This window comes from Primulina eburnea, chromosome 16 (assembly GCF_022965805.1).
Source record: "Primulina eburnea isolate SZY01 chromosome 16, ASM2296580v1, whole genome shotgun sequence".
In the NCBI taxonomy this organism is placed as follows: Eukaryota; Viridiplantae; Streptophyta; class Magnoliopsida; order Lamiales; family Gesneriaceae; genus Primulina; species Primulina eburnea.
In genome coordinates, this window is record NC_133116.1 from 143,178 (window position 1) to 167,132 (window position 23,955).

The following is a 23,955-nucleotide window of genomic DNA, read 5'->3' on the forward strand; positions in this document are numbered from 1 at the left end:
AAATTTAGATACCTCAAAACATATTGCAATTTGTGCGACAAAATTTATATGCCTGCACATATGTACGTATAATGTACTGTTGTCAGCTGGTTGATATTGTTAATCAAGTGCCCCAAAAACCAAGAGTTGTGCATTTAAACTACATAATAAACGAGGCTGACAAAACCATGAGCCAAGTCAGCACAATGGCATAGTTTTTCGGCTATTAAGTTTCGCGCAAAAACTCTTGTGATATTTGGTTATAAATATGAAAAATATTGACCGTCTTATGAACGTGAGATCGTCTCACAAACATAAGGAGACATACTATTTTTTTTATTGCTATCACGGTTAACTCTTGGGATAACCAAATGCACTACAAAATAATCATCACTTCAACTAAAAATAAAATAAAATTTAACTTAAATACCAGCTCTCTGGTTCTACTCAGTGATTTTATTGGTCTAACTTATGAACCAGTACAATTTGTTCAAGTTCAAAATTGATTTCATACACAAACTGGTTGGTGGGCTTTCTACTTAGCAGACCTGAAGCCCATCTACATTTCTCCCAGTTCTACATTATCCACCAGCGTCTCGACATTCCTTGTGCTCCTCCTCACTGCTACTGTATCGTACAAGAAATGCCACAGATTGACATTAAAAATTCATCCCATAACCACGATGATTTAATATGCTATTCCGGTGGATTGTTCATCAATGATAATACAATTCCTTCTTCAATTTACAGTAGATTTTCTGGGAACATTCCTTCTTTAGTTCGTGGAAAGTGGCAGACAAGAAAGTGTGATGAGTTCTTGTGTCTGAGCCTGTCGGTGAATAGAAAAGATGGAGTGGTTAGTATTGTATCTGAGAGTTCCCCATTGGCCACGGATTCTGGAGAAAACGCACAACTTAGGTTACGTGGTCGCGGCGCCGTGAACACCACCAAGCATTTGTGGGCGGGGGCTGTTGCTGCTATGGTTTCCAGGTGCCTCATCTTTCTCTTATTACTTTCCTTCCAATTTTAGTACCATCATTTCCAAAAATTTGAATCTGGAGACCTTCGTGAATTTATCCTGATTAACGTTTCTGATTCAGAACGTTTCTTGCTCCCCTCGAGAGATTAAAGCTAGAATATATAGTTAGGGGTGAAAAAAAGAAGCTACATGACCTCATCAAATCAATAGCTACGACTCAAGGATGGCGGGGATTTTGGAAAGGGAACTTGGTTAATATTCTGCGTACTGCTCCTTTCAAGGCTATCAATTTTTGTGCTTACGATACCTATAGAAAGCGGCTTCTCAAGTTGTCTGGGAATGAAGAGACCACAAATTCCGAGAGGTTTCTTGCTGGTGCTGCAGCTGGTATCACGGCTACGATATTCTGCTTGCCACTGGATACTGTGAGGGCAATTCATTACTTGCTTCCTTTATTTTACTTTTTCTGTTACTGAATCAGTACACATCTATCCTTTGAAAAGTCGAGTGATTGTGTTTATTTATTGATGAAGGAACATTGTTTCTAGAGGTTAAATTGTGGGTTTTGGAGGTTAGTACGATAAGTTTAAATTGATATCTTGGTTTTGATGTACTTTGGAGATGTCAAATTAAACTTATTTCCAACTGTAGTTTAACTTTAGAAGTAAAGTTCAGGTTATGGAATTGTGCCTTCATCTTCATTAGTTTTGACTTTGTATATGTTTGGTAATAGGAAAAGAAACCGGTACACTGAAAATGGGAAGTAAAATGATTTTATATTTGAGTGGAAGGAGAAAGAGATTAGAAATGAAATTTCCAATTTTGTTTTGTTTACATACAGAATGGTTAGCTTTAGATAAACTTTTAACCAAAGATGCCTGGGAAATTTCCATCAATTACCTGCCATGAAAGAGGGTGAACTTGCTTTTCTTTTGCAAATATGTCGAGTGATTGAAGGCTGAAAATTCTTGCCCAACTCACCATGTGTGATGTGGTTTACTTTAATTTCCTTGGTTGGGTTCATGTTCTTGATGATAGCATGTGCATGTTTCAGATTCGGACTAAGTTGGTGGCCCCTGGTGGGGAAGCATTGGGCGGTGTAATAGGTGCTTTTCAGCATGTAATCCAAAGTGAAGGGTTCTTTTCTCTATACAAGGGATTGGTGCCATCCATTTTGAGCATGGCGCCATCAGGTGCTGTTTTTTATGGTGTATACGACATATTAAAATCAGCTTACTTGCATTCACCTGAAGGAAGAAAAAGAATAGAGAATATGAAGCAACATGCTGAGGACTTGAATGCCTTGGACCAGCTGGAGTTGGGACCCATCAGGACTTTGTTGCATGGTGCCATTGCTGGTGCTTGTACTGAAGCTGTCACCTACCCTTTTGAGGTTGTAAGACGGCAGCTCCAATTGCAAGGGCGTGCATCAAGATTAAGCACGTTGGGCACTTTTCTCAAAGTAATAGAGAGAGGAGGTGTTCCTGCTCTTTATGCTGGTCTGTTTCCTAGTTTGTTGCAGGTATATTTATTGTCTTTCAGAATCATCTGTACTGATTGTTATCTCGACTTTCTTAAAATGAATGGAACTATAGATAATCAATCCATCATGCCTGTCTCGTTCTTTGTTGTTGTTCAGGTATTACCTTCGGCGTCAATAAGTTACTTTGTTTACGAGTTTATGAAGGTAGTGCTGAAGGTGGAGTAACTAACAGGATCTTTCCAAATTATCATTATATTATTCGTGCGTCATACGAATTACGATGCTTCAATGTGCTATATCCTTTTCGAGCAAAAGCTAGAGAATCAGCACGGGCTCATCCAGTACATGTTTGACATTGACATGAATGGTTCCATATGGAAAGGTTCTGCCAGGATAGATAACCTCATGAATATCTATCTAATCTTGCACAATTGTTTTGTACATAACTCCTCAATTTTGTTTGAAATGCTAGTCATTTTTGTATTATGAGGATTATAACTACGTTTTGCAATGTCAGGGTGTTCTATAAGAATGAAAAGGAATAAAGAATTTTAAGAAAGTCAAGTTAAAATAAATTTTTATGTGTAATTTCGTTGGAAATGTCAACAGAGTGAAAATCAATCAACCTTCGTTTCTTTGGGCTGAAGCAATCTGAATTAGCCCATTAAATTAAATTGACCTAAATGAACTATGAGAACCCCATTTTACCCTCGCATGCTGTCCGCCTCCGCCTCCTTACGTTTCGGGCCATTTCGGTCATTTCGTCTCCTAAACCCGTTGTCTACAGTTCCCACTATAAAACTTGGGTAAGCAAAATTGACCCTCTCTCAGAAGTTCTAGCAGCTGATTGCGCCCAGAGCTTCTCAATCTGTACCTTTACTCAGCCATGGATTCCGCCCCCAATTCAACAATGATGGCGAAGAAAGGTGTCGAAGGAATTGACAAATGCCTCAGAGTCGCTGTTTCTCCATGCTCAAAGACTCGCGACCCACTGATCCTGAATTATTCCAACTTCAAACGGACCTCCGAACCGAAACGGGTCATGTTTTACGATCACGGATCTTGGGCTGACTACCCGGAGGCAGTGGTCGAAGTAATCAAGCTAGGGTTTTCCGAGGGCAAGCCCGCGATCGAGGCTCGTATTCAAGGGCTTGATCGTTTTCTAGACTTTTACCGCATGCTTGAGATTGAATTGGAGTCTGGAAATCAGCGCTCCATTTCTTGGATTGATGTTGATGGTAAGTGCTTTTTTCCCAAGATTTTTATCAACAGTTATGATAATAACGATCCGGATTTTGTCGCTGGCTATGAGAATAGTCCGAAAATTGAGGTTGAGATCAAACTTAGCAAGTTAGGTAGTTTGGAAAGTTTAAAGAGTTCGGACTTAAATGAAATGGAAAAATTAAGTAATGGAAAGAGAGAGGAACATGCAGAAATGGATCAACCGGAGGAGAGTTCGTTCAACGTTAAAGTGAAAAGGCCGAAAATTGTTTGTGAGGAAGAATTGCAGTCACCAAGATGGTCCAAGACGAGAGTTTTGAGAGCTGAGGAAGAAGGTTATACATTGGTGAAAAATTTGTTTTTGACGGGGTTGAAGACTCTGGAGCCGGGTGCAGAAGTTACTGTCATCAATCAATGTGTGAGGAGAGGACCGCTGGATGTAGCTCGTCGCCAGGTTTTCATGAAGCAGATGGAAATCACCAAACAAGCTAGAGGGACAAGTAACATGGTTTTTGCATGGTATGGGACATCTGCGGAAGGTGTGGAGAGCATTTTGATGCATGGGTTTGGGATTCCTGCGACGGCATCAAGATCTGAAGGTCATGGCTTGGGGATTCACTTGTCCCCTGTGCGTTCACCCCAGAATAGGTATTATGTATTTGAGATTAAGTTTTATAAGGTTTGAAGGAATTATTGTTCGACTTGAGTTTTATTCAGACAGATGGTTTGATTTTTCTCTGTATTGATGGCCTATTATATGGCTTGTTGTTTAATGGTTGATCATCCTTGAAAAACAAGGGAAAAAACTGTTAATGCTTTTATATTACTTGTTTTAAATCTTTTTTTGGATTTTCGTCTAGTGCACTATTATCAAAGATGGACGAGAACAGCGAGAAACATATCATTTTGTGTAAAGTGATACTAGGAAAATGCGAGAAGATTGATGCGGGGTCTCGACAGTCTCATCCTTCAAGTGTAGAGTATGATACTGGTGTGGATGACTTGACTAGTCCTAAGTGGTATACAGTGTGGTATGGAAATATGAATACCCATATTGTCCCAGAGTGTGTTGTCAGCTATAGGACTTCAAATGTGCCAGGTAAGTCTCCTTGATTGTATGTATTCTCTTTGCTTAAAATTTGGTTTCAACTAAGGTAAAACTGTTTTACAGGTTCGGTAAATGGTGTTCCTAGTGTGAATTGGGTTCCGCCATCTCGCTTAATTGCCAAGTTGCTTTATAGGATGAAAAGTTATCTGCCTATGCCCAAGTTTCAAGAATTGCAAACTTTGTGTGGATTGTATAACGTAAGAATTATTTCTTAAAACTGTTATGTAAGTGGTAATTGGGTTAATTTCACAAAATTTGGTTGGTGATTGAATTTTAATTGATACTATCCTACTTCTTTACTGTTTGCACGACAGGAAGGAAAGTTGGGCAAAAATGTTTTCATGAGACAGTTAAGATCAGTTATTGGAGATGATCTGTTACGGTCTACTATTCAAGAATTTCGTGGCTGATAATAAGGTTTTGTCCTTGTTGTGTTTGCAGTTGGAAGAACTTAAGAAATTTTCTTTCTCATGAATCATGTAGTCCATAGAACTCATTGTAATGTTACCAACTAGTTATCAAGAAAGGCCCTCAAATGTGAATCAATCTGTAGGCCTAGGGCAGACTTTGGAATCAATTTTTGAACTTTATTGTTTACTTTTAAAATGATGTTTGTTCATTGTTGAAGCCTTCATCTCTCCCTCTATCTCTCCCTCTCCCATGTTTTTTCCCTTTTTTGGTGTGTGTGTATTGGAATGGTGGGGCAGTCTCATTGGGGTGCTGCCGCTGTCTAATTGTTGTGTTGGCTAGTGGGAATCTTTGTACTCCTAGCGTTTGCTATTAATTCAGTTGAAATTTGTTGAGAGCAACTGCTCTATGTGAATGTGTCTAGTCTGCATGTTATCCAATTTACCGTGATCTCTGGTATATTAGCTCAAACACATAGTTTGGCTCACGTTTTGATGAATTTTATGGTTTGTTTACTGGATTGGAAAGGCCTAAATTAGGTTTCATGGTATTCATTGATACCTAGCAATTTATAATTACCCAGACATGATGTGTGCTTGGTTCGTTTTGATGAAAATAGAAGTCATGGAGTATTGTTTGTGCTAGTTACTTATTAAATGGATATAATGGATAAAGGAATGTGTTCTGGCCAATTTTCTGTAAGTCTTTGTGTTCTATGTTGCACGGCTATCCAATCCCATCTGTTAGAGATTAAATTCGTTAAAAACCTCGTTGTGAAGTTGAGATGTTAATTGTTAGAATTCCCACTTCCAGCTCCCTGCTCCTTCCTGTGCAGGTTGGCAAGAGGTGTGAATGATGTTTCTTGTACTTTATGACATAAATACTTCTCTACTTTCTCGATAGAAATCTTGTTCCCTGAGATTTTAGCCTTTTGAATAATTTGTTTGCAGATTATCAACTATATTTTCCTGTATAAGAAATATATAATTTTTTTCATTTACTTTCTCTGTTTACATGTTTCACGAGGTCTTAACCATTTAATAGCTTGTAATGTAATAGCCTATCGAGAACTTGGCATGTTCTTTCCTGAAATCTTAAGGAGTTAATAGCTTGTCAGAGGTTATCAAGTGTATCCCTCTTATACAGAAAATACTTTTTTATGTAAGGTTGAGGATTCTGTTTTGTGAAGGTGTATGGTTATGATTTCTCCCTTTCATTGTAGCATTAATTGATTATTTTAAATATATGTGATGTCTTCTGCATTCTTCACTAGGTGATTTTTTGTTATCACTCTTTTCTTTTTTGCTTGGAAGTCAAATTTGTCCATCGAGAATGAACTGTTTTCCTTAATTTTGCCTACTTTTATTTCTCACTGATGCCATAATCCATAGATTTATTATGCTATTCTGGTTTTCCTCAGTTTACCATTTTCTTGATGTTTATATAACCATTGCGAAGATTTCTCGATATTTTTACTCATTTTCTGTTATTTCAATCAAGTTAGTCATCCTGATATTTTTTATCCAGGTTAAGGTGCGTCATTTGTATATGGTGGTTGTACCAAGTCAAAGTTTGAGTTGTTAATAAAAAATTATGCTTATTAAGTTGTAACGCTCCTCAATTCTGCATTTTTAAAGTTATTCTTCTATGCTCCATAAACCCCACACTTCGAAAATTGTTTGATGGCTTGTATGTATATTTTTATTTTTTTATCCTCGGTAGCCGGTGTATTGATACTCGGTTTACTGAATCCTCTGTCATGTATTTAGTGTTTTTGAGGTTTATCTAATCTGTTACACTGACAGTGTGTTAAAAGTATTTGAATTCAACCCTGCCTTATAGAATCTCATAACTAATCAGTGTTAAAAGTATTTGGTCTTGCCCTTTTATTTACTTCTTTTGCTTTTGTTTACAGTTTGCAGTCCTCTTTGGTCTTACTGCCAGAACTTCAGTGCATACTTGCTTTGGATGATTGAAGCATGGTGTTTTATTTATTATGCTTCAAATTGTTTTTGACAACATTACACCTTATATCAAATTTATGGAACTTTGTCATCCTCTTGTTATTGCCATTAAATTAAGTGATTACTGGGGTCCGTTGCTGCCATGGTTATGATACGGATTTTAAGTAAGATGAGAAAACTTCATCCACAATATCTTTTGCATCCCCTCTCTGAACTGCAAGTGGTCATGAGAATCAAAGAAGATGTATTTGATAGGAGCATACTGGAAGATAGTGTGTTCTTGTGCTAAAAAGATGACCAGCAAAGATATCTCACGCGAGCAGGTAATTTAAACCATATTTCATAAAATAATTCTCTGAGTTGTCTTCTCTGTGTTGCTTACAATTGCATATTGTATTTGTACCTAATTAGAGTACGATCAGATGTTATCATAGTTGCACCATCTCACTTGCATTTTTGGTTACTTCTGTGTTTGTGAAGACGAATTGGGGTTTAAAATGTTCCACCATATTGTCGATATATTTGATGTGAAACAAGCAAGATTCCAGCATGTCAGATGTTGTGCACCAAATAATGGCTGTTGAATCGTTGATTAATGTTTTCAAAAATCTAAATTTTATATTCAAAATATTTTATATAGTTACTTTTAGGGTTGTGTCACGTGCTTTGTATTGGGAGCTCTAGATGTTGACGTGTAATTCTCTTTAAAAAAAACAAGCTGCGTGAAAAAAAGCCCATATTCAAAGCCCCCATTATAATGCACAACGGATAACTTGTGTGCTTCACCAAATATGACCGGTGCCTAAACTTTTTCATAATAACAGCAACATTATTTACTTACGATTGCTATGAACTATAGTTCTGTTTGTTTCTCATTTTTCTTATTGTTACCCGTGTTGGAAAATTGCATATGTGAATGAAAAATTGAGGATTGAGTTTCATATAAAGGGAAAGGAATTGAATTTATGCAGATCGGGGATCTGATTTGATCCCTTCAATTTTAGATATGAATTGAATTGGAAATTTGTTATATTGTTGTGTCTCCATGTTCTGACAATACTTCTGGTGATGGAAGAAGCGGACAGTCAAATGCACGATAGTAGGGGAGCGAGTTTCTTGTGTTGTAAATATAAAATTAGTGACTATTAATATCTCTAGTTTAAGCTTATAGATTTCCACAACTCTTGCACTGAATTTCCGAGCAAGTGTTTTTCTCCTCTTGTTTTGTTCGTCCAACAGCGACAATATTCAGGTATGCGCCCTGTTCTTTTGTACTTAGTTATTATTTGTGCTTAATTAATTGGTTCTAATTGTTGTCTTTTAGGAAACGGACATGAGTTTCGAAAACACCTGTGCAAGAGGATGAATTTGAGGAAACTGAGACGTGGGTTGAATCAATATTGACCCGGATCTGGTTTGAGTATGTCTTTATTGAACTGGTTTGGAGGTCCTGTCGTGATCTCTCTTGCAGGCCGATGTTTGCCTACTGAAGAGCTGGATATTCTGTTAGAGTAGTTCTATCGTCGAAGTGTCTGATACCTGCCGTACATCTGGTTGCTCTAACTGATATTTCTCTCATCCAACAGCAGTGACTGAATAACTTCCGAACAAATTTTACGTGAAAATGTTTCATTCTTCTGATTACCCTTGATGAATGGACTACTATTTAAACTGCTTTTTTAAAATCCCATATTTCAATACCTAATGCCAAACTAAATTTCTGAATTCGAATCTGATGTGATGTTCACAACCTTCGCTGTTTGTGTTGATAAATTAGTAAACAAGTCGCTGTATAAAGGTGTGATTTGTTTGTGTGTAGAATTTATGATGTGAAAACGACTTGTATTATTGTCGCCCAAGTGACTTTCATCATGAAGTGATTAATTGATGTGAACAGTTTGATTCGCTTGAAATAATTACAACCAAGTTTTTGAAGCATTTAGTTGTGACCAAGTTTATTTGTGCTGATATGAGATCTGCGATGAACGGTAGTGACATTGTGGATGTTACTCCTTTTTGTGGTTAAAAACCATGCATTTTTCAATGATCAAATCTGGATTAATTAGCTACTTGTGAAGAATTAATTATGAGATCAATAATTCTTTTTATGATACGCTTGTATGTATTTGTGCCTAAAACCAAACCCCGACTGTATACCACTTAATAATAATAATAATAATGAAAAAAAACACATCATTTTGTATGTGCCAACGAGGAATATCATTCTCCGCCATGTTTTTCTGGTACCAAGATAGCTTTATACTTGTTGCCACCTCTGCATTGTTGCGGGAGTTTGAGTTTATCCTGTATTAGTGCTTACTCTTTTCGGTTGGGTCTATCCAACAGTATATCGACTAAGGATAACACCATTGTATATAGTAAATCTGGAGTGGTCTTGTTCAAATTGAAGTGAATTTCTAGGACCAGATGTATATGTTGAATTCCTACCTATATCTGATTTTTGTTGTTTTGAAGATTCCATTTATTTGTGAAATTATATATGTTGATAATTGTAAATTTGATTGACATATTTTTTGTTTAGTATATGAATGAAATCCCAATGGCTACTGTCTACAAGTTGGTGTTGAATGAATGGATATGCTATAATAAAGAAAAACATTATATATCAAAACTTATTTGCATTCTCCATCACCCAAAGTGAGATGTAGAGTGAGTAGACCATAACCATTCGTGTGCATATATATATATATATACCATATCTATCAAATGGTGTGTATGGTAACAGCAACATACACATACACCAAGGTCGAAAGCGGGTCCCGCAGCCACTAAAGATGAGTTCATATCGGTTGATAGACTCACTGTCACCACGATCATCGTTGTTGTTGTTGTTGTTGTTGTTACTATTATTAAAAATAAATACAACTATACCATGATTAGACCCCTTGGCTTTGTATTATTATATTGGGCGGACCTAGCTAATCTCACTATTCTCAATTAATCTCAAATTAATCCTAAATGTTGATTTAACTACATTTCGGATATCAATAAATAACAAGAAAATAGTCAAAATATGTGTGCGTGCACAGGGACGTAGCCAGAAATTTTTTTGACCTAGGGCTGAATGACTCGATAAACAATAGTGACATTAACTAGATATAAACTACTGCTCTGCGGTTTTTTAATCGAATAAAACTCATCGATTATTGAATCAGTATCTATCCTTGCACTAAACTTTCTTTCAACGTAGATAATCATATAATCTGCCAATAACTCTTCTTTCATCTTATTCCAAGGTGAGGTCTTAAGAAATTTCATAGCTGAGAATGATCGTTCAGTTGTTGCCGTAAAAACATGAAGCGTTAAAACAAGACAAATCATTTCACCTCGTGCAAACTATAAAATCAACTAAGCCATAGTTTGAATCTTTCTGCATAATAAATGGAATAAACTAATTAAGTAGCAAAAAACAATCATTTCACCTCGTGCAAACTCAATCGAGGCCCTCTCCCGCACAAGCTTTTTCAAATCTCTTACCAGATTTCCTTTCAAATCCTCATACTCACAACTTTTTTCAACTCGAGACCCTTACCTACAAAAGTACAGTTGTTGATAGAATAATTTCTCTTATGATTAAATGGGTTGAAAATAATTTTAATGGGCTAAGTTAGTAAATATAATTATTTTATGGACTAAATAAAACTTTACTGTAGGCTAAAATTACATATATATAATATAATTAGTAATAATATCCTTTGGGGTAGCTCCGTCACTGTGCGTGCGTGTGTGATCAAATAAAAAGCCGCTTCGAATTGAACTATATTGTCAAGTATAAGTAGAGAGATTAAGTAAATTTGTTAATAAAATCGGTGTTGAAAAGGATAGAGTGATGAATTCATGAGTTGGTCAAAATGAATGTGCAATGTTGGATGAGGAATGAATAGGGGGTGGACATGCAATTAGTTATTAACTTGAAACAATCAAGTTTGGCATGATGCAGGGCAGGGAAGGAAAATAAGAATATCTGGCTGTGTTAGAAAATATGGTGGAGGTCCATGTCATATGCAGGATGGAGAGATGGGTCGGTTTGGTAATTTTAAAATGTAAAGTTTGTATCAGTGATGGGAGAAGAGACTGACAAAAAGAGGAGAGAGAGAGAGAGTGATTTGTGGGAAACAACCCCCGCGCGGTTTTCGCGCGCCTTAATGTTCCACTGTGCTACTACTTGTTCTGTTCTCTACCCCGCATGCACCACCACACCCACTTAATTAATATGCGCAAATGTTACGGCTCAAATGGTTGTCTGAGTTGATGAGGTATGTCATAAATGATGAACGTTTAGTCGGTGATCAATAGTTCGATTCTTTTTGTCAACATCTTTGATGCAGTTTTTTTTGTTATGTACATGATTTATATACTACTACGTTAGTTTGGTTTATAAAAATACAAACAACGAGAAAGACTTGTTTGTGATTAGTTAACTTGTTAAGTCGGTGCTTCTCCTCCGATCCTGGTAAAAACGAAGATTGAAATCGGTTGGATGTTGATTAAATATAATGTAGGAAGAAATGATTTGACCTTAATCTTAATTCAATTTTGTAAGTAAAAAAGAAAATGGGAGACAGCTCCGGTCCGATCCGGTCCAGGGTTGAGAAATATAAGAAAGACAAGTGAACGTGGGTAGCTGCAAGTCTCACACCCACTTTACTTACAATAGGTTTCGCAAACGTCCAATCTGTGACTGAACTAAACCACTGACCAAAAGGCTTTTGATATGATAGCCCATGTCACCTCCTGTTTCCTCCTTTTAAAAAAAAAATAATAATAATCAACCACATAAATATTTATATATAATTATTATATGAGGATTTTATTTAAAATAAAAAAAAAATACAAAGTCTGGAAAATGGGTCAAAATCAACCTGTGCTCATTCAATTAACTCAGTTTTTGTAGCGCGAAACTCCCGGGCGTATTAAGTCCACTGAGCCCATCAACTACTGCTCTGTCTATTCCTTTATATCAATCCATATTTTATTTATCGATTGAATCATCGAATATTACTATTGAAGTTGCACACAATAATTAACTATATTTTATTTCAATTTTTTTATACTTTTTTTTATACATGAAAGAGTAATAATTACACAGTTAATATAATTATAATTGCTTGCAATATGTAATTGAAGAGCAGCAAAGGGATCATAATTTTCATTTTCTTTAAATTAAATCATTCGACTGTTGAAATATTGTACGATGGTATCTTAATTATAAGATCGAGTTCTTTGTAACATGTGAATTAACAACTATCTTCAAAGATTCGAAAATCTTCTAAAAACTTTTTTGACAATGTAATAATATTTTATGTCTTCATCATACTTCAATATTGTTTATGCTATTTCTATTTTTATTTTACATTAAAATATATACCTAATTAAATCAAATATTAAATTAAGATTAGAATCAAAACAAGCATTAATCTAGGAGAATGAAATTATCATTGACCGCATGCACGTCAATATTAACTAATACAAATGATAACATCCACAGTTTAAAATAGTAATAATTTTATTATTATTATTATTATTCAAAAATCATAACCTATAGATTATTAATCTAAAAGTTATCTTCAATTTATATCAATGAGAATATAACGATGAAACAATACCCCACTAAATCCCATAAAAAAAGGAAATCGCTTAATTGTTACCCCTGAGAAATAATGATGATTTTAAATCAATTTCATCTCACAACAAAAAAAAAAAACAAAAACAAGAAGACGTTCAACTTGTGAACTCGCTCTATACATATGATATTTGATTTTATTACACTCCAACATGATTTATTTATTATCATATTATATAGTTGATGATAATCGTCAAACTCAAATCTTTTTAAATATATAACAGCTCAAAAGACATGTTTCAATTATTCTACTTAGTAAAAATATTTATTGTACTTCAACAAAAGTTTTAGATATCGACTGAGGATCAAATATAAACTTAAATTATGTAATGTCATGCACGGATTTTTACGCTTAATTTATGATATAATTTAAATTGAAAATATATATATATGAAAGTTAAACATATTTTTATTTATTTACCTCTCTAACTTTACAAAATAGCCGTAATATTTATTGATTATTATTTAATTACTCGGATCAGAGATGGACGTCTTGTCACCCAGACAGTTGTTGATTCCGATTCTGCCCTTTTGAACATATATATATATATATATATATATATATATATATATATATATATATATATATATGTCAATGGTGCTACAGCTTCAGTGCCTCTCAAGTCTAGCTATCTACAAGCAATTACTTATGGTGATAATAAAAAGAGTGATTTTCATCGCGTAGGCACTTGGTTACACTCTACTCTAGGGTTTCACTTTTCTCCAGCTTCTTCTTCATTTTCCGAATTGATACTACTGCTTCTCCTTTATTTTTTCCTGATTCGCTCACTTGGGATTTTTTTAGAAATGGAAGAAGAATGCAATCATCTGAGCGAGAACACAAATTCTCGAGGGGATTTTCTTTATATGACTCCAGTTCTTGCACCAAGCTCTTCGGTTTATGGAAGAACAAACACTGGCTCCAGTAATCATCAGATCCAGTTGCCGCAGATCAGTAGCTTTCATCTTCAATCAGGCGACTGTTACGATCAATCCGAAGGTGCTCAACAGAATCCCACTGTTAAAACTGAAGCTGGATCCTCGCAGATTCGTGCTCTAAGATTTAACTATCCGTCCATAAATAGAGAGCATCAAACTGTTCAAGATCATCACGGGAGACAAGAAAGCAAGAATACCTGCAGTCAAGTTGATGCGATTAAAGCCAAGATTATTGCTCATCCTCAGTATTCTAATCTTTTGGAAGCGTACATGGATTGTCAAAAGGTCCACTACCCCTTATCTCATGAATCGAAGCACAATTTTGCGGCTGATTCTTTCTCTTTCACCCTATACATGTATATCTTATCGCATATGTACAGGTGGGAGCTCCGACGGAGGTGGTGGCGCGTCTGACGATGGTCCGTCAAGAATTTGAGGCGAGGCAGCGGACTGGGCCAGCTGCTCGGAATGTTTCGAAGGATCCAGAACTCGATCAGTTTATGGTATATATATTCATGTTTTCTTGATTTATCATAGTGATTAGCGTAGGAATTTAATTTCGCTAATTTCTTTCTTGTTGCTAAAATATGTTTGAATTTTAGGATAATTAAATGGGTCGTTATTATATACTCATACATATTGTTTCACGGGATCGATCTGACACTGTTAATTCTTGACTCGATCTCGGTTCTGTTGTGTGCGGTATAGGAAGCTTACTATGATATGCTGGTGAAGTATCGGGAGGAGCTAACCAGGCCTTTACAAGAAGCCATGGAGTTCATACGACGGATTGAATCACAATTTAACATGATAACCAACTGCCCTGTACGGATCTTAAACTCTGGTAAATTTTATCCACGTTTTCTTCACCACACTCACACAACAGAGAGAGAATATATGTGTGTGTGTGTATCATATATATAAATATAAATATGCATGTGTATAGGTGTAGGAAGAGACAGAGAAAGTACTGCGAATGAGAAAGATAGATATATATCTTTCATGGTTGTTCCTCATCATATAAAGAACTCCAAAAGAATAAAAATGGTAGGTTGTTTTGATTCCCAAGTTGATCAATGTGTTGATGTTCAGCGATGAACGTGCGATATTGAGAGTTGAAACTGGCAAAGCGTGTGGGGTGGGTGTGTGCATTTGACTCTCCAGTCTGCAAAGAATTAAACATGCATTGAATGATCTCCCTAAATTTGCTCTTTCCCGTAAAACTCCATCATTTTCCAATTATTTTTACTAGTGCCAATGCCAACAAAACCCTAAACAGGAATAAGATAGTTAAAGATAAGATTTTATTATTGCTATATATTATAAAATGAGAAAAAATACAAATATCAATGTTTATGTTCTTCGGTGGGATTTCATATCAATTCTTATGCCATAAGATTGGATTATTAGTCTATCATTATTTTTTCTCATATATGTGTGTGTGTGTGTGTGTTACTGTATATGTGTGTGTCTGATGGCTTGTGTGTTACGTGCATGCTTGCTGCAGACTTGGAAACAGATGAAACCAACCATTTATGTTGTCATTTCTTAGTTTACAGTTTGCATTTAGTCTTTAGGCTTTGAAAAATATAGGAAACATAGGATGCGTGCTGTTCATATCCCCATGACACAGCCTGTATAAATTTGTCAGTCTTCTTTTTATGTTCTTTCTTTCATGTATATGCAGCATATGATGTCTCTATTTGTTCTTCTTTTTCTATTCTTTTCTTTTGTCTTTGTTTTAATTTTCCTTCTTATTCTAGATTATTTTCTCTACAGACGGATCATTTTGACCGATATAAAAGAACTATTTGACAAATTATGATATAGCTGAAATAAAAGAGAGGCAATTTTTTTAAAAGAAAACTATTGAAAGCATGATCTTTGATCAATAATTAGGATATTACAACGTATAACAACCGTATCGGAGTGTGAATTTCCTTAAAAACTATTATCATTTTTACTTGCCCTGAAATCACATATGTTGCTCCATTCGAAAGACAACGATTGAAGAGTAACATTTCATCCATTGACATAACTTCCGATCCTTGCCAGGTGACTGCTACGTTCACAAGTTAATCGATTATAGGACGTCCTTTAAACAAGATTGATATTACACACACACACACACATATGCATCTTGGTACGTACAATATGTTTGCTTTGAACAACTTGTGAACAACAGAGGAGAAGTGTGAAGGTGTTGTTTCGTCAGAAGAAGACCAAGAAAACCGCGGTGGAGAAACTGAACTTGCAGAGATTGATCCACGGGCAGAAGACAGGGAATTGAAAAACCACCTCTTGAGGAAGTACAGCGGATATTTAAGCAGTCTAAAGCAAGAGCTTTCCAAGAAGAAGAAGAAAGGCAAACTTCCAAAAGATGCTCGGCAGAAGCTACTCAACTGGTGGGAATTACATTACAAATGGCCATATCCATCGGTACGTAATCAGGTATTATCCATTTATTTTCATGCATGTGACGTGAAGGTGTAAATTTATTGAAACAGGAGTCGGAGAAGGTGGCGCTGGCTGAATCAACGGGTTTAGACCAGAAACAGATAAATAATTGGTTCATTAACCAAAGAAAACGACACTGGAAACCATCTGACGACATGCCGTTTATGGTGATGGATGGCTTGCATCATCAAAATGCTGCCATCTACATGGATGGCCATTATATGGGTGAAGGTCCTTACAGATTGGGGCCGTGAATCATGTTTCTTGATACCGCTTTCCGGGAATCAATATAGAAACCAAGCCTGGTTAGCGTGTTTTCAAATATAAAAATCGATTGTTCTTTTGGAAATTTAAGCTTTAATTCATGAGTTTGTTGTTGAAGAGCTGCTGTTGTGTATAAATGATACAACATTCCTTCTGTGCAATGCGCATTAATTTGGGGTTTAAATGTTTTATAGGTTTCTTGGATAAGTGTCGAGGATGTGTGTGAAATTAAATGACATGCATCAAATTGAATACTCTTTGCGTGTCTTGATCAAAAGGAAACAAATCGTGAATTCAAGTAGAAGTCCTTAAAAAGTAGAGGAGAATACAAGCGCAGCATGTTATGATGTAAAGTGCAAGACAATCAGCCCAAAGCGTGACAAAAAAATTAAATTTGAATACACTAACCAAGCATAAAGCTCAGTAGAACTTAGCCACTAATTTTGATTCCTGATGTAACCACGCTAATAGATATACACATATTACATACCATCTGGACCCTTCCTTCACATTCCCTATGGTGAAAACATTTAATGGATCATCAGGGAATTGTTTGTGCTCCATCACAATTCCGAAATTATAATTAAATGGATCGGAAGAAGGAGAAACAAGCATATAATACTAACAACGGTTAATATTCTGACACTGCACAAAGAAAAGCGGGCATGGATTTTATTGCAGGAATGACACTCTTATATTCTCAAAAATCCTATCGATGTGAAGCAATGAGTTTGTTCACGTAAATTAGAATAAAAAACACCGGATGAAGTATGCAGACAGCAATAGCAAAATGGAAGGTTAATATTATGTGTATTCTCATGTTACACCATGACCACAGCATCTGGAGATTAGCCATATTAACAGTTCATTAGCCACTAAGCTGTGTGCATGTTGAACTTTCATGTGATGCATCTTGTAGAAATAATATATGTGAGTAAATAATGAAAAATGAGATACAAAAAATTACATGGTTCGAAAATTTGCCTACGTCAACGGCAAAGAGAGCAACAAATTTATTCTATGAAGAATTTTACAAGAGAATTTTCACTCACTCAATATTTTTCTTATTTTAACTCTATACAAAGAAACTCTCATTTTTTCTGAAAAAACTCTCTCAATTGTTTCTTATATTTCTCAGTTTGGGTGAAATTCAAGGCCACACATGATTTTTCTTCAAATGGGTGGCACTATGTCTATAACAATAAACTATTGTCTTAACTAATGGAATATCAAGCTGATCACCTAGTAGTCCTTTAAGTCAAATATAATAGCCTCTTTCACAGCTTATGTTACTGCGATGTACTCTGCCTCGGTGGTTGACAAAGCAACAATAGTCTGCAAGGTTGCTTTCCAACTGATAGTACATCCAGCAGAGTGTGAACACATACCCAGTTATCAATCTTCTTTCAACAAGATTTCCAACAAAATCTGAGTTGACAAATCCAACAATGATTCCATAATTGTTCTTAGAATTTCCACAAGTTGATCCAACATCAACAGTTTCTCTCAAGTATCGCATAATCCATTTGACTGTTTGCTAATGTATTTTTCTAGGGTTTTTCCTGTACTTGCTTGCAACAATGACAACTTGAGAAATATTTGGTCCAGTACATATCATCGCATTACGCATACATGAGATTCCCAACTGCATTTCCATAAAGGACACAAGGCATTTGCTCCATATATTTCTTAAAGTTGGGTGACAATGCTGCTGAGAGTTTAAAATGAGTTGCTAATAGAGTTGCCACAAGCTTCGCATCTTGCATGCCAAAATGTTCAAGTACATAGTGTGCTTAAATAATTAGAGACCATGCATGATCATTTCAAGTGGAACTGAACGAAACCAATAATACAGCACTTACTATTATTAGTAAATTCAAAAAAATAATTTGCAAGGCCAGAGATTATTCTTTTTGACGTTCGCGTTCGCTGGCTAGCTCCAAATTAATGGAGCTAACAGAACATACGTACAAGATCGTCCATATTCTCCACAATAACTCGTCCTTGGTTTCTATACAGTTCTTGGATTTAAGTCCAATTAATATAATAAAATTTTCGACGAGCCTAAACCGAAAGTGAGGCTTAAACAAGAATTCTGTACGTAGAAGGCAAAATAAAATAAAAGCCTAGCTATTAATTATAATGACAAGCACATTAATATATCTATTGAAGAAATTGCAGAAAATCCCAAAGAAAATGGTGTGTGGGGTTTGAATTTATATATAGATTCATGGCTGATACGGATGGAGATAGGATTGTCGAGAAAATGGCCCGAAAGTTGAGTCTACGTGAGAAACCCGAAGAAAGCCCGCCGTTAATTTGGCCTTTGGTTGATCCATTAGTTAATTTTTCATTTTTAGGTGATTCAATTAAGTCGACTTCGATAATTGTATTCAACTTCTACCAAAACCACTCTCACATGATCTCAACTGAAGAAAAAATCATGACCTTTCTTTTGATATTCTAATACGAAACTTTGGTTCCATTCCCAACAATCATATTCTCAAACAAAGTTTCACCCTTCTTCACGTGATCTGGGCTTCCCCTCAAGTCCATTAGTCCTCAATCGATTTCACTCATCTTCATTGCATTATATCGCACGCTATACATGAAATACCGGGAGCATTTGTATTCCCAACAATCATCATCTCAAATGAAGTTCCACCCTTCTTCACATGGTTTAGGCCCCACTAAAGTTTATTCGTCCTCAATTGAAGTCACTCATTTTCATTGCGTTGTATCTCATACCTTAAATGAAATATCGGGAGCATCATCCACCTCGAGAGCTCATCGCGTATTTACTTGAAGCCCTCACCTCTTTCGTGTAAGTATCTGAGAATATTACCCACATGAATCGACCTAGACCATGACTCTGATACAGTTATTGTGTCATGGAAGTTACTTATCTCCACAATGGTACATGACTCGATCTCGACCATGACTCCGATACTACTTGTTGTGTCATAGAAGTCACATATCTCCAAAATTGTATGATACCCAAAAGAGATAGTATAAGTGGAAATATCTTCTAACGTATATTAATACATTATCTTTCTCTTGATCTTCCAATATAAGATTATGGTTGCATTATCAACTGTATATATAATATAAAATTGTTTGCATTGCTTGCACAAAAACATATTTTAGAAAATTATGCACATATATCTATATGTCATGTAACATGGTGTGAATGTTAGGCATAACTTTGTTTCTTTTTTTAAAAAAAATCTTGAGAACTCGCAGGTGTTATCTTAGGTATTTTCGGAGTAAATCTAAAAGGTCAACACACTAGCTTGCAAATTAGAGTAACATATCTTTGTTCCATGCCTTTGTTCAGGCGTATTTTAGGTCCAATTTGTACCGTAAATAACCAAAGGATACTGCGAAAATAGGGAATTTTACAAACATACATGCTACACCAGCACGAGCCGTGGCCACAATGTAGAGTATAAAACAGAATTGCTGCATCAAGAAACTCGAAAATTTATAATAGGCAGCATTTTGAGTCATCTGATGTACTTGTCAACTGCCAGATCTAATTAAGCACAAACCCACAGTATTATTGTGCAATGATCCCATAGATTTTGAATAAAAGAATATGAACATTTAGTTAAATCAACAATAATTTTTTCAGATGTTTCTTCTTCAGCAGTTTTAAGAAGCATCTTCCCCAAAGAATCATTTACCTGATGCTAGTAGAAGCCATTTACTTTGTGGATTGACGTGTGAAAAGTTATGGATATATATTTTTCGGCTATCAACTGTACGAATTGAGATGAAAAATTTGGCAGTTTGAAGTATAAGATCTCTTCACAGCAGCTTGCTCAAACTTCTTGATCACAGCTTCATTTTCCTCTAAGCTCATTTGAACAAAATATCTGATCCACCAAATAGAACTCCGCAGCTTGGCCTATCAGAAAAATAATTCCAAATTGGCACGGCTGGTTTTTATTTTCTCCGGAATAATATGATTACTAAGGGAGGAAAAGGGATTGCATTTGGTCCTCAATTTTTTTGTGACTAAAATGCCTAGGCACGTTCGTAACTCATTGGTTTCAAAGGCCACTGCGGAAAAAAATGCTTGTAAAAAAGTTTGAAATTACGAGGGAATATAAGTTTTCAAAATTTCCACTTTACTTCAATTCTGGACCAGATCAAACAATTAGAGAATAATGCTTTCTTCTGCAGTTTCCTGCTCTAACTCCAAAATCCAAGCAGAGCACAGTGAAAGCTACTGGAACGACATTTAAAAGCTATGCTATGTTATCTTCGACGGCAATGAAATACGGCAGCTACTCAAAAGACATGCATATTATAACTGAAAGGCAATTATCGTTGTTTCCTCATCATAATCCTGATGCATAACCATATTAACACCCAAAGACAGTTTTACAACATCCTATTAGTCAAGGAACAACAGTAAAAAAAGGTAAATATGACATAAAATGCATGACTTACCAACCGTCCATATTTGGCCTTATCAACAACTTTGGCCTTTTGATGATGGGGATACCCTAGAAATTTATATAAGATAAGCCATTAAACAATGTTTCAAATCTCAGTGGAAAAGAAACCGTAAAACTATTTAGCCCTAGAAAAACAGTATCTAGCATCAGAGCAGAAATTTTATGTAGATAATTTGAGAACAAGACCTAGGATAAATTAGAAAGTTTGGAGGAACATCACCCCTTACTCGGGAACACTTGTGATCTGACAGTACAGATTTTTGCTGGAAACGCCATTTTCCAATGTTTGGATAGATAAAAATATGAATCAAGTTGAGGATTATGAAGAAGGAGCAAAAGAGTTCCTAGACACAAAATAGCAACTCAGCACCATGAACGATAGATATGGCTTTGGCACAAGAAAGGTATCTTGAGGAATCCTTCTCCTGTTTCAATTTAATCGCGCACCTTGGTGGGAATTCTTAGCAACATGTGATGCCAACTCCACATTTTATTATCTACTATTTCCAGTAATATCTTCTTTGTTTTTTCTGCCTAGTACTCATAATGACAGGATCCAAATTTAGGAACAGAAGTCCATGAAGATGCATGGGGTTATTATTGTTGCTCTTCTTTATTCATCTTTTAGTGGAACCTGCCTCTCTCAACATTCAATGGTTGAGTTTTGTGGACATAATAAGATCATAAACTAGGAAGTTCTTTTTCCCTTTAGTTTTTGTCCTTTCGACAAGGGATACTTTGCGGTAAACAATACACTTCTAATTCATGTTGTGGCTAATAAAAATGCATGGCCACATCTAATCCCAGTTTTAACCATACAAAACACTCAATTCTTACTCCCACCGTTTCATTCACTGTGAGCAAAAGAAATCCTCGAGAAGCATGATATAATCCAACACACAGGAGAATACTGAAGGACTTTCTCTTACAGACAAAGTGTCACATGTGGTTATTCAGGGCAAGAGGCTTAACCCAGTCATTCGCTAATTTAGAAATGCACAAAGTCTTGTAAACAAGTGGCATAATTTATTGTACCTGTGAAAATGACAACACCATCTGCTGATACCCTTGCTAATTCAGGAAGAGTCCTGTTGAGATATTTTGGAGACAAGTAATCCAATGCATCTGAGACAATTACATGAGAAAATGATTTTGCCCTGTAGGGTAGAGGAAATTTGATATCAGCTACTCGAACAATGCCTCTGTGCACCAAACTCTTACATTTACGATCAGCATCTTCTATATCGTATGGTTCCACACCCCAAGCTTCTGTATCCTTCTCTTTTAACAATCTGGAAACTACAGAACAAGTGTCCGGACCGACATGCAAAACCCTGTGCATGCTACCACCGTATGCCATTTTTAGAAGTGGAATTGCACGTTGAACTTCCACAGTACATGAAAAGTCACCTGATAAAGAACATAGTCAAATAACCTTCAAGTTGATGCCACAACACTCTGGTGATGTAAGAACGGAATGAGACAAAAATAACAAATGATCTGTAGATATATTATTGTATCTCACAGAAATATCAGTTATGATAAACAATATCTTTATTCAACAGTCAGTATGGCGATTGATAATGATGGTCCTGAAATGAGTTGGGAGAAAATTCAATTAATTGTCAAATATTGAACGTCTTACCAAACGTTGATACCAATTTAAAAGAGTGTGTGGTTTCAGTGGAAGGTAAAGATATTGAGTATCTTATACTGGACTCTGTATCGAGCAATGTGTTTGAATTTGTAGACAATTATTAACATTTAGATTGTAAGCTGCAAAAGGGAGTTTGCAGGAAACTGATACAGGAAAACCAAAGGATTTATATGGCTAGCAAACCAGTGTCCTTACCTTCCACTCGACTGAAAAATTTATTAGCTTCAGTACCTATCAGGCAAACCACCCATCAGTCAAAACGTGACCATTCAGCAAAAAAAAATTAAGCATAAAATCCTATCATGAACAGAAAATTGCTAGATTCAATGTGATCCAAGTATAGTAACAAGAATAGCATCTAAACTTAATGTTATGACCGAGAAATCACTTTCATTAACCTTCAACCGTTTCACAGCACAAACTCCACATAATTATCTATGCTATTACAAGAATCAGCTAACTAAAATTCAACCTCACCTGTTTGCAAATTAACTTAATCTATTACATGGCCATCCATTATTCAATCCATAATCAAAGAACATCAGCAGCAAAATTATTAATTATTTACTCTAGTCAAGATATTGCTTAGTTAAAAAATCGACCGTATGTATAATAAATACAGAAGGAATTTACAACCTCTGCCACGATAGAAATAACCTATGAGAAGCAATCCTCCCTGAAAAATCGGAAATTAGAATCTCTAATCAGAATTCAAACACGTCGCATCGATCAAATACACCAAGATCACAACAGAACATGACACATCACAAATCTAGTAGATCACCGAAAGAAAGATTAAAGATACCACAATAATGAAAGCAGTGGGCAGGTAAGGATGCGAACGAGATCTTGAACGAAGGGAAGATGCAAATGGAGCCCCTCCACTTTCTGATGTACGTCTAGATGGATTTATTGGCCTCCTCGCCATCGCCATTTTTGTTTAGTTCAGCTTTGCGTTACTCGGAATGGAATCCACGGGAGAGTGCAGTTTGTGAGGGTCGTGGTTTTTAGAGCGAAATAGGCGCGTGGGGTTGCGATTGGCGCGTGGGTAGATGACATTTGCATCATGCCCCCAAATGAAATAGCAAACAATCAATAACTAACTACTGCTGCCACCAAATCTAACAAGAACGAACGTAATCCACAAACACGGTAGAGTAGATGCTACTTGTGGGGCAGTGCCATCTCAGTCATTGATTTTATATGATAATTAGATCTGGGCTTTTGATCACTTCATGGGATGTATGTGTGTTTAAATCTGGGCCTTTGATCACCTCATGGAGGCAGTGACTCACAAGGTAGGGTGAAATAAATCCACAAACACCGTGAGTTCGACGGACATATATCTATATTCGTAAAATACAAATAAAAATATTATATTTTTTT

The 23,955-nt window shown here is 35.9% G+C and overlaps 4 protein-coding genes across 10 annotated transcripts; 3 read left to right on the top strand and 1 right to left on the bottom strand.

Annotated features, from left to right (window-relative positions):
• The first annotated feature begins 512 nt into the window (after positions 1 to 512).
• LOC140816287 (probable mitochondrial adenine nucleotide transporter BTL3) lies at positions 513 to 3,439 on the top strand. The gene is made up of 4 exons (XM_073175440.1): positions 513 to 969; positions 1,080 to 1,383; positions 2,013 to 2,480; positions 2,598 to 3,439. The coding sequence occupies exons 1-4, from the start codon at positions 623 to 625 to the stop codon at positions 2,664 to 2,666; spliced, it is 1,188 nt and encodes a 395-aa protein (XP_073031541.1). The 5' UTR covers positions 513 to 622; the 3' UTR covers positions 2,667 to 3,439.
• Positions 3,322 to 8,922, top strand: LOC140816286 (inactive poly [ADP-ribose] polymerase RCD1-like). 5 transcript variants are annotated; one of them, XR_012114525.1, is made up of 6 exons: positions 3,322 to 4,310; positions 4,523 to 4,761; positions 4,834 to 4,967; positions 5,085 to 5,187; positions 7,094 to 8,394; positions 8,467 to 8,922. XR_012114525.1 is itself a non-coding variant. In XM_073175438.1 (5 exons), exons 1-4 carry the CDS (start codon positions 3,328 to 3,330, stop codon positions 5,178 to 5,180), a joined length of 1,452 nt encoding a protein of 483 aa, XP_073031539.1. In that variant the 5' UTR covers positions 3,322 to 3,327; the 3' UTR covers positions 5,181 to 5,187; positions 7,094 to 8,922. The 5 variants fall into 5 exon arrangements, 3 of the variants coding, with proteins under 3 accessions (XP_073031539.1, XP_073031540.1, XP_073031538.1); XR_012114526.1 differs by having other exon boundaries at positions 7,094 to 7,465; XM_073175438.1 differs by having other exon boundaries at positions 7,094 to 8,922.
• A 4,526-nt stretch (positions 8,923 to 13,448) lies between these two features.
• On the top strand, positions 13,449 to 16,635 carry LOC140817482 (homeobox protein knotted-1-like 2). The gene is made up of 5 exons (XM_073177193.1): positions 13,449 to 14,010; positions 14,106 to 14,228; positions 14,434 to 14,569; positions 15,911 to 16,164; positions 16,233 to 16,635. Exons 1-5 carry the CDS (start codon positions 13,594 to 13,596, stop codon positions 16,434 to 16,436), a joined length of 1,134 nt encoding a protein of 377 aa, XP_073033294.1. The 5' UTR covers positions 13,449 to 13,593; the 3' UTR covers positions 16,437 to 16,635.
• Positions 16,636 to 19,816: 3,181 nt separating this feature from the next.
• LOC140816697 (probable pectin methylesterase CGR2) lies at positions 19,817 to 23,661 on the bottom strand. Of its 3 annotated transcripts, XM_073176107.1 has the most exons (7): positions 23,375 to 23,661; positions 23,206 to 23,245; positions 22,765 to 22,800; positions 22,134 to 22,322; positions 21,948 to 22,037; positions 20,905 to 20,960; positions 19,817 to 20,356 (listed from the first exon to the last, which is right to left on the bottom strand). In XM_073176107.1, the coding sequence occupies exons 1-7, from the start codon at positions 23,501 to 23,503 to the stop codon at positions 20,204 to 20,206; spliced, it is 693 nt and encodes a 230-aa protein (XP_073032208.1). In that variant the 5' UTR covers positions 23,504 to 23,661; the 3' UTR covers positions 19,817 to 20,203. The 3 variants fall into 3 exon arrangements, with proteins under 3 accessions (XP_073032208.1, XP_073032207.1, XP_073032206.1); XM_073176105.1 differs by having other exon boundaries at positions 19,820 to 20,356; positions 21,948 to 22,322; positions 23,375 to 23,658; XM_073176106.1 differs by lacking the exon at positions 22,765 to 22,800 and having other exon boundaries at positions 21,948 to 22,322.
• Positions 23,662 to 23,955: the final 294 nt, after the last annotated feature.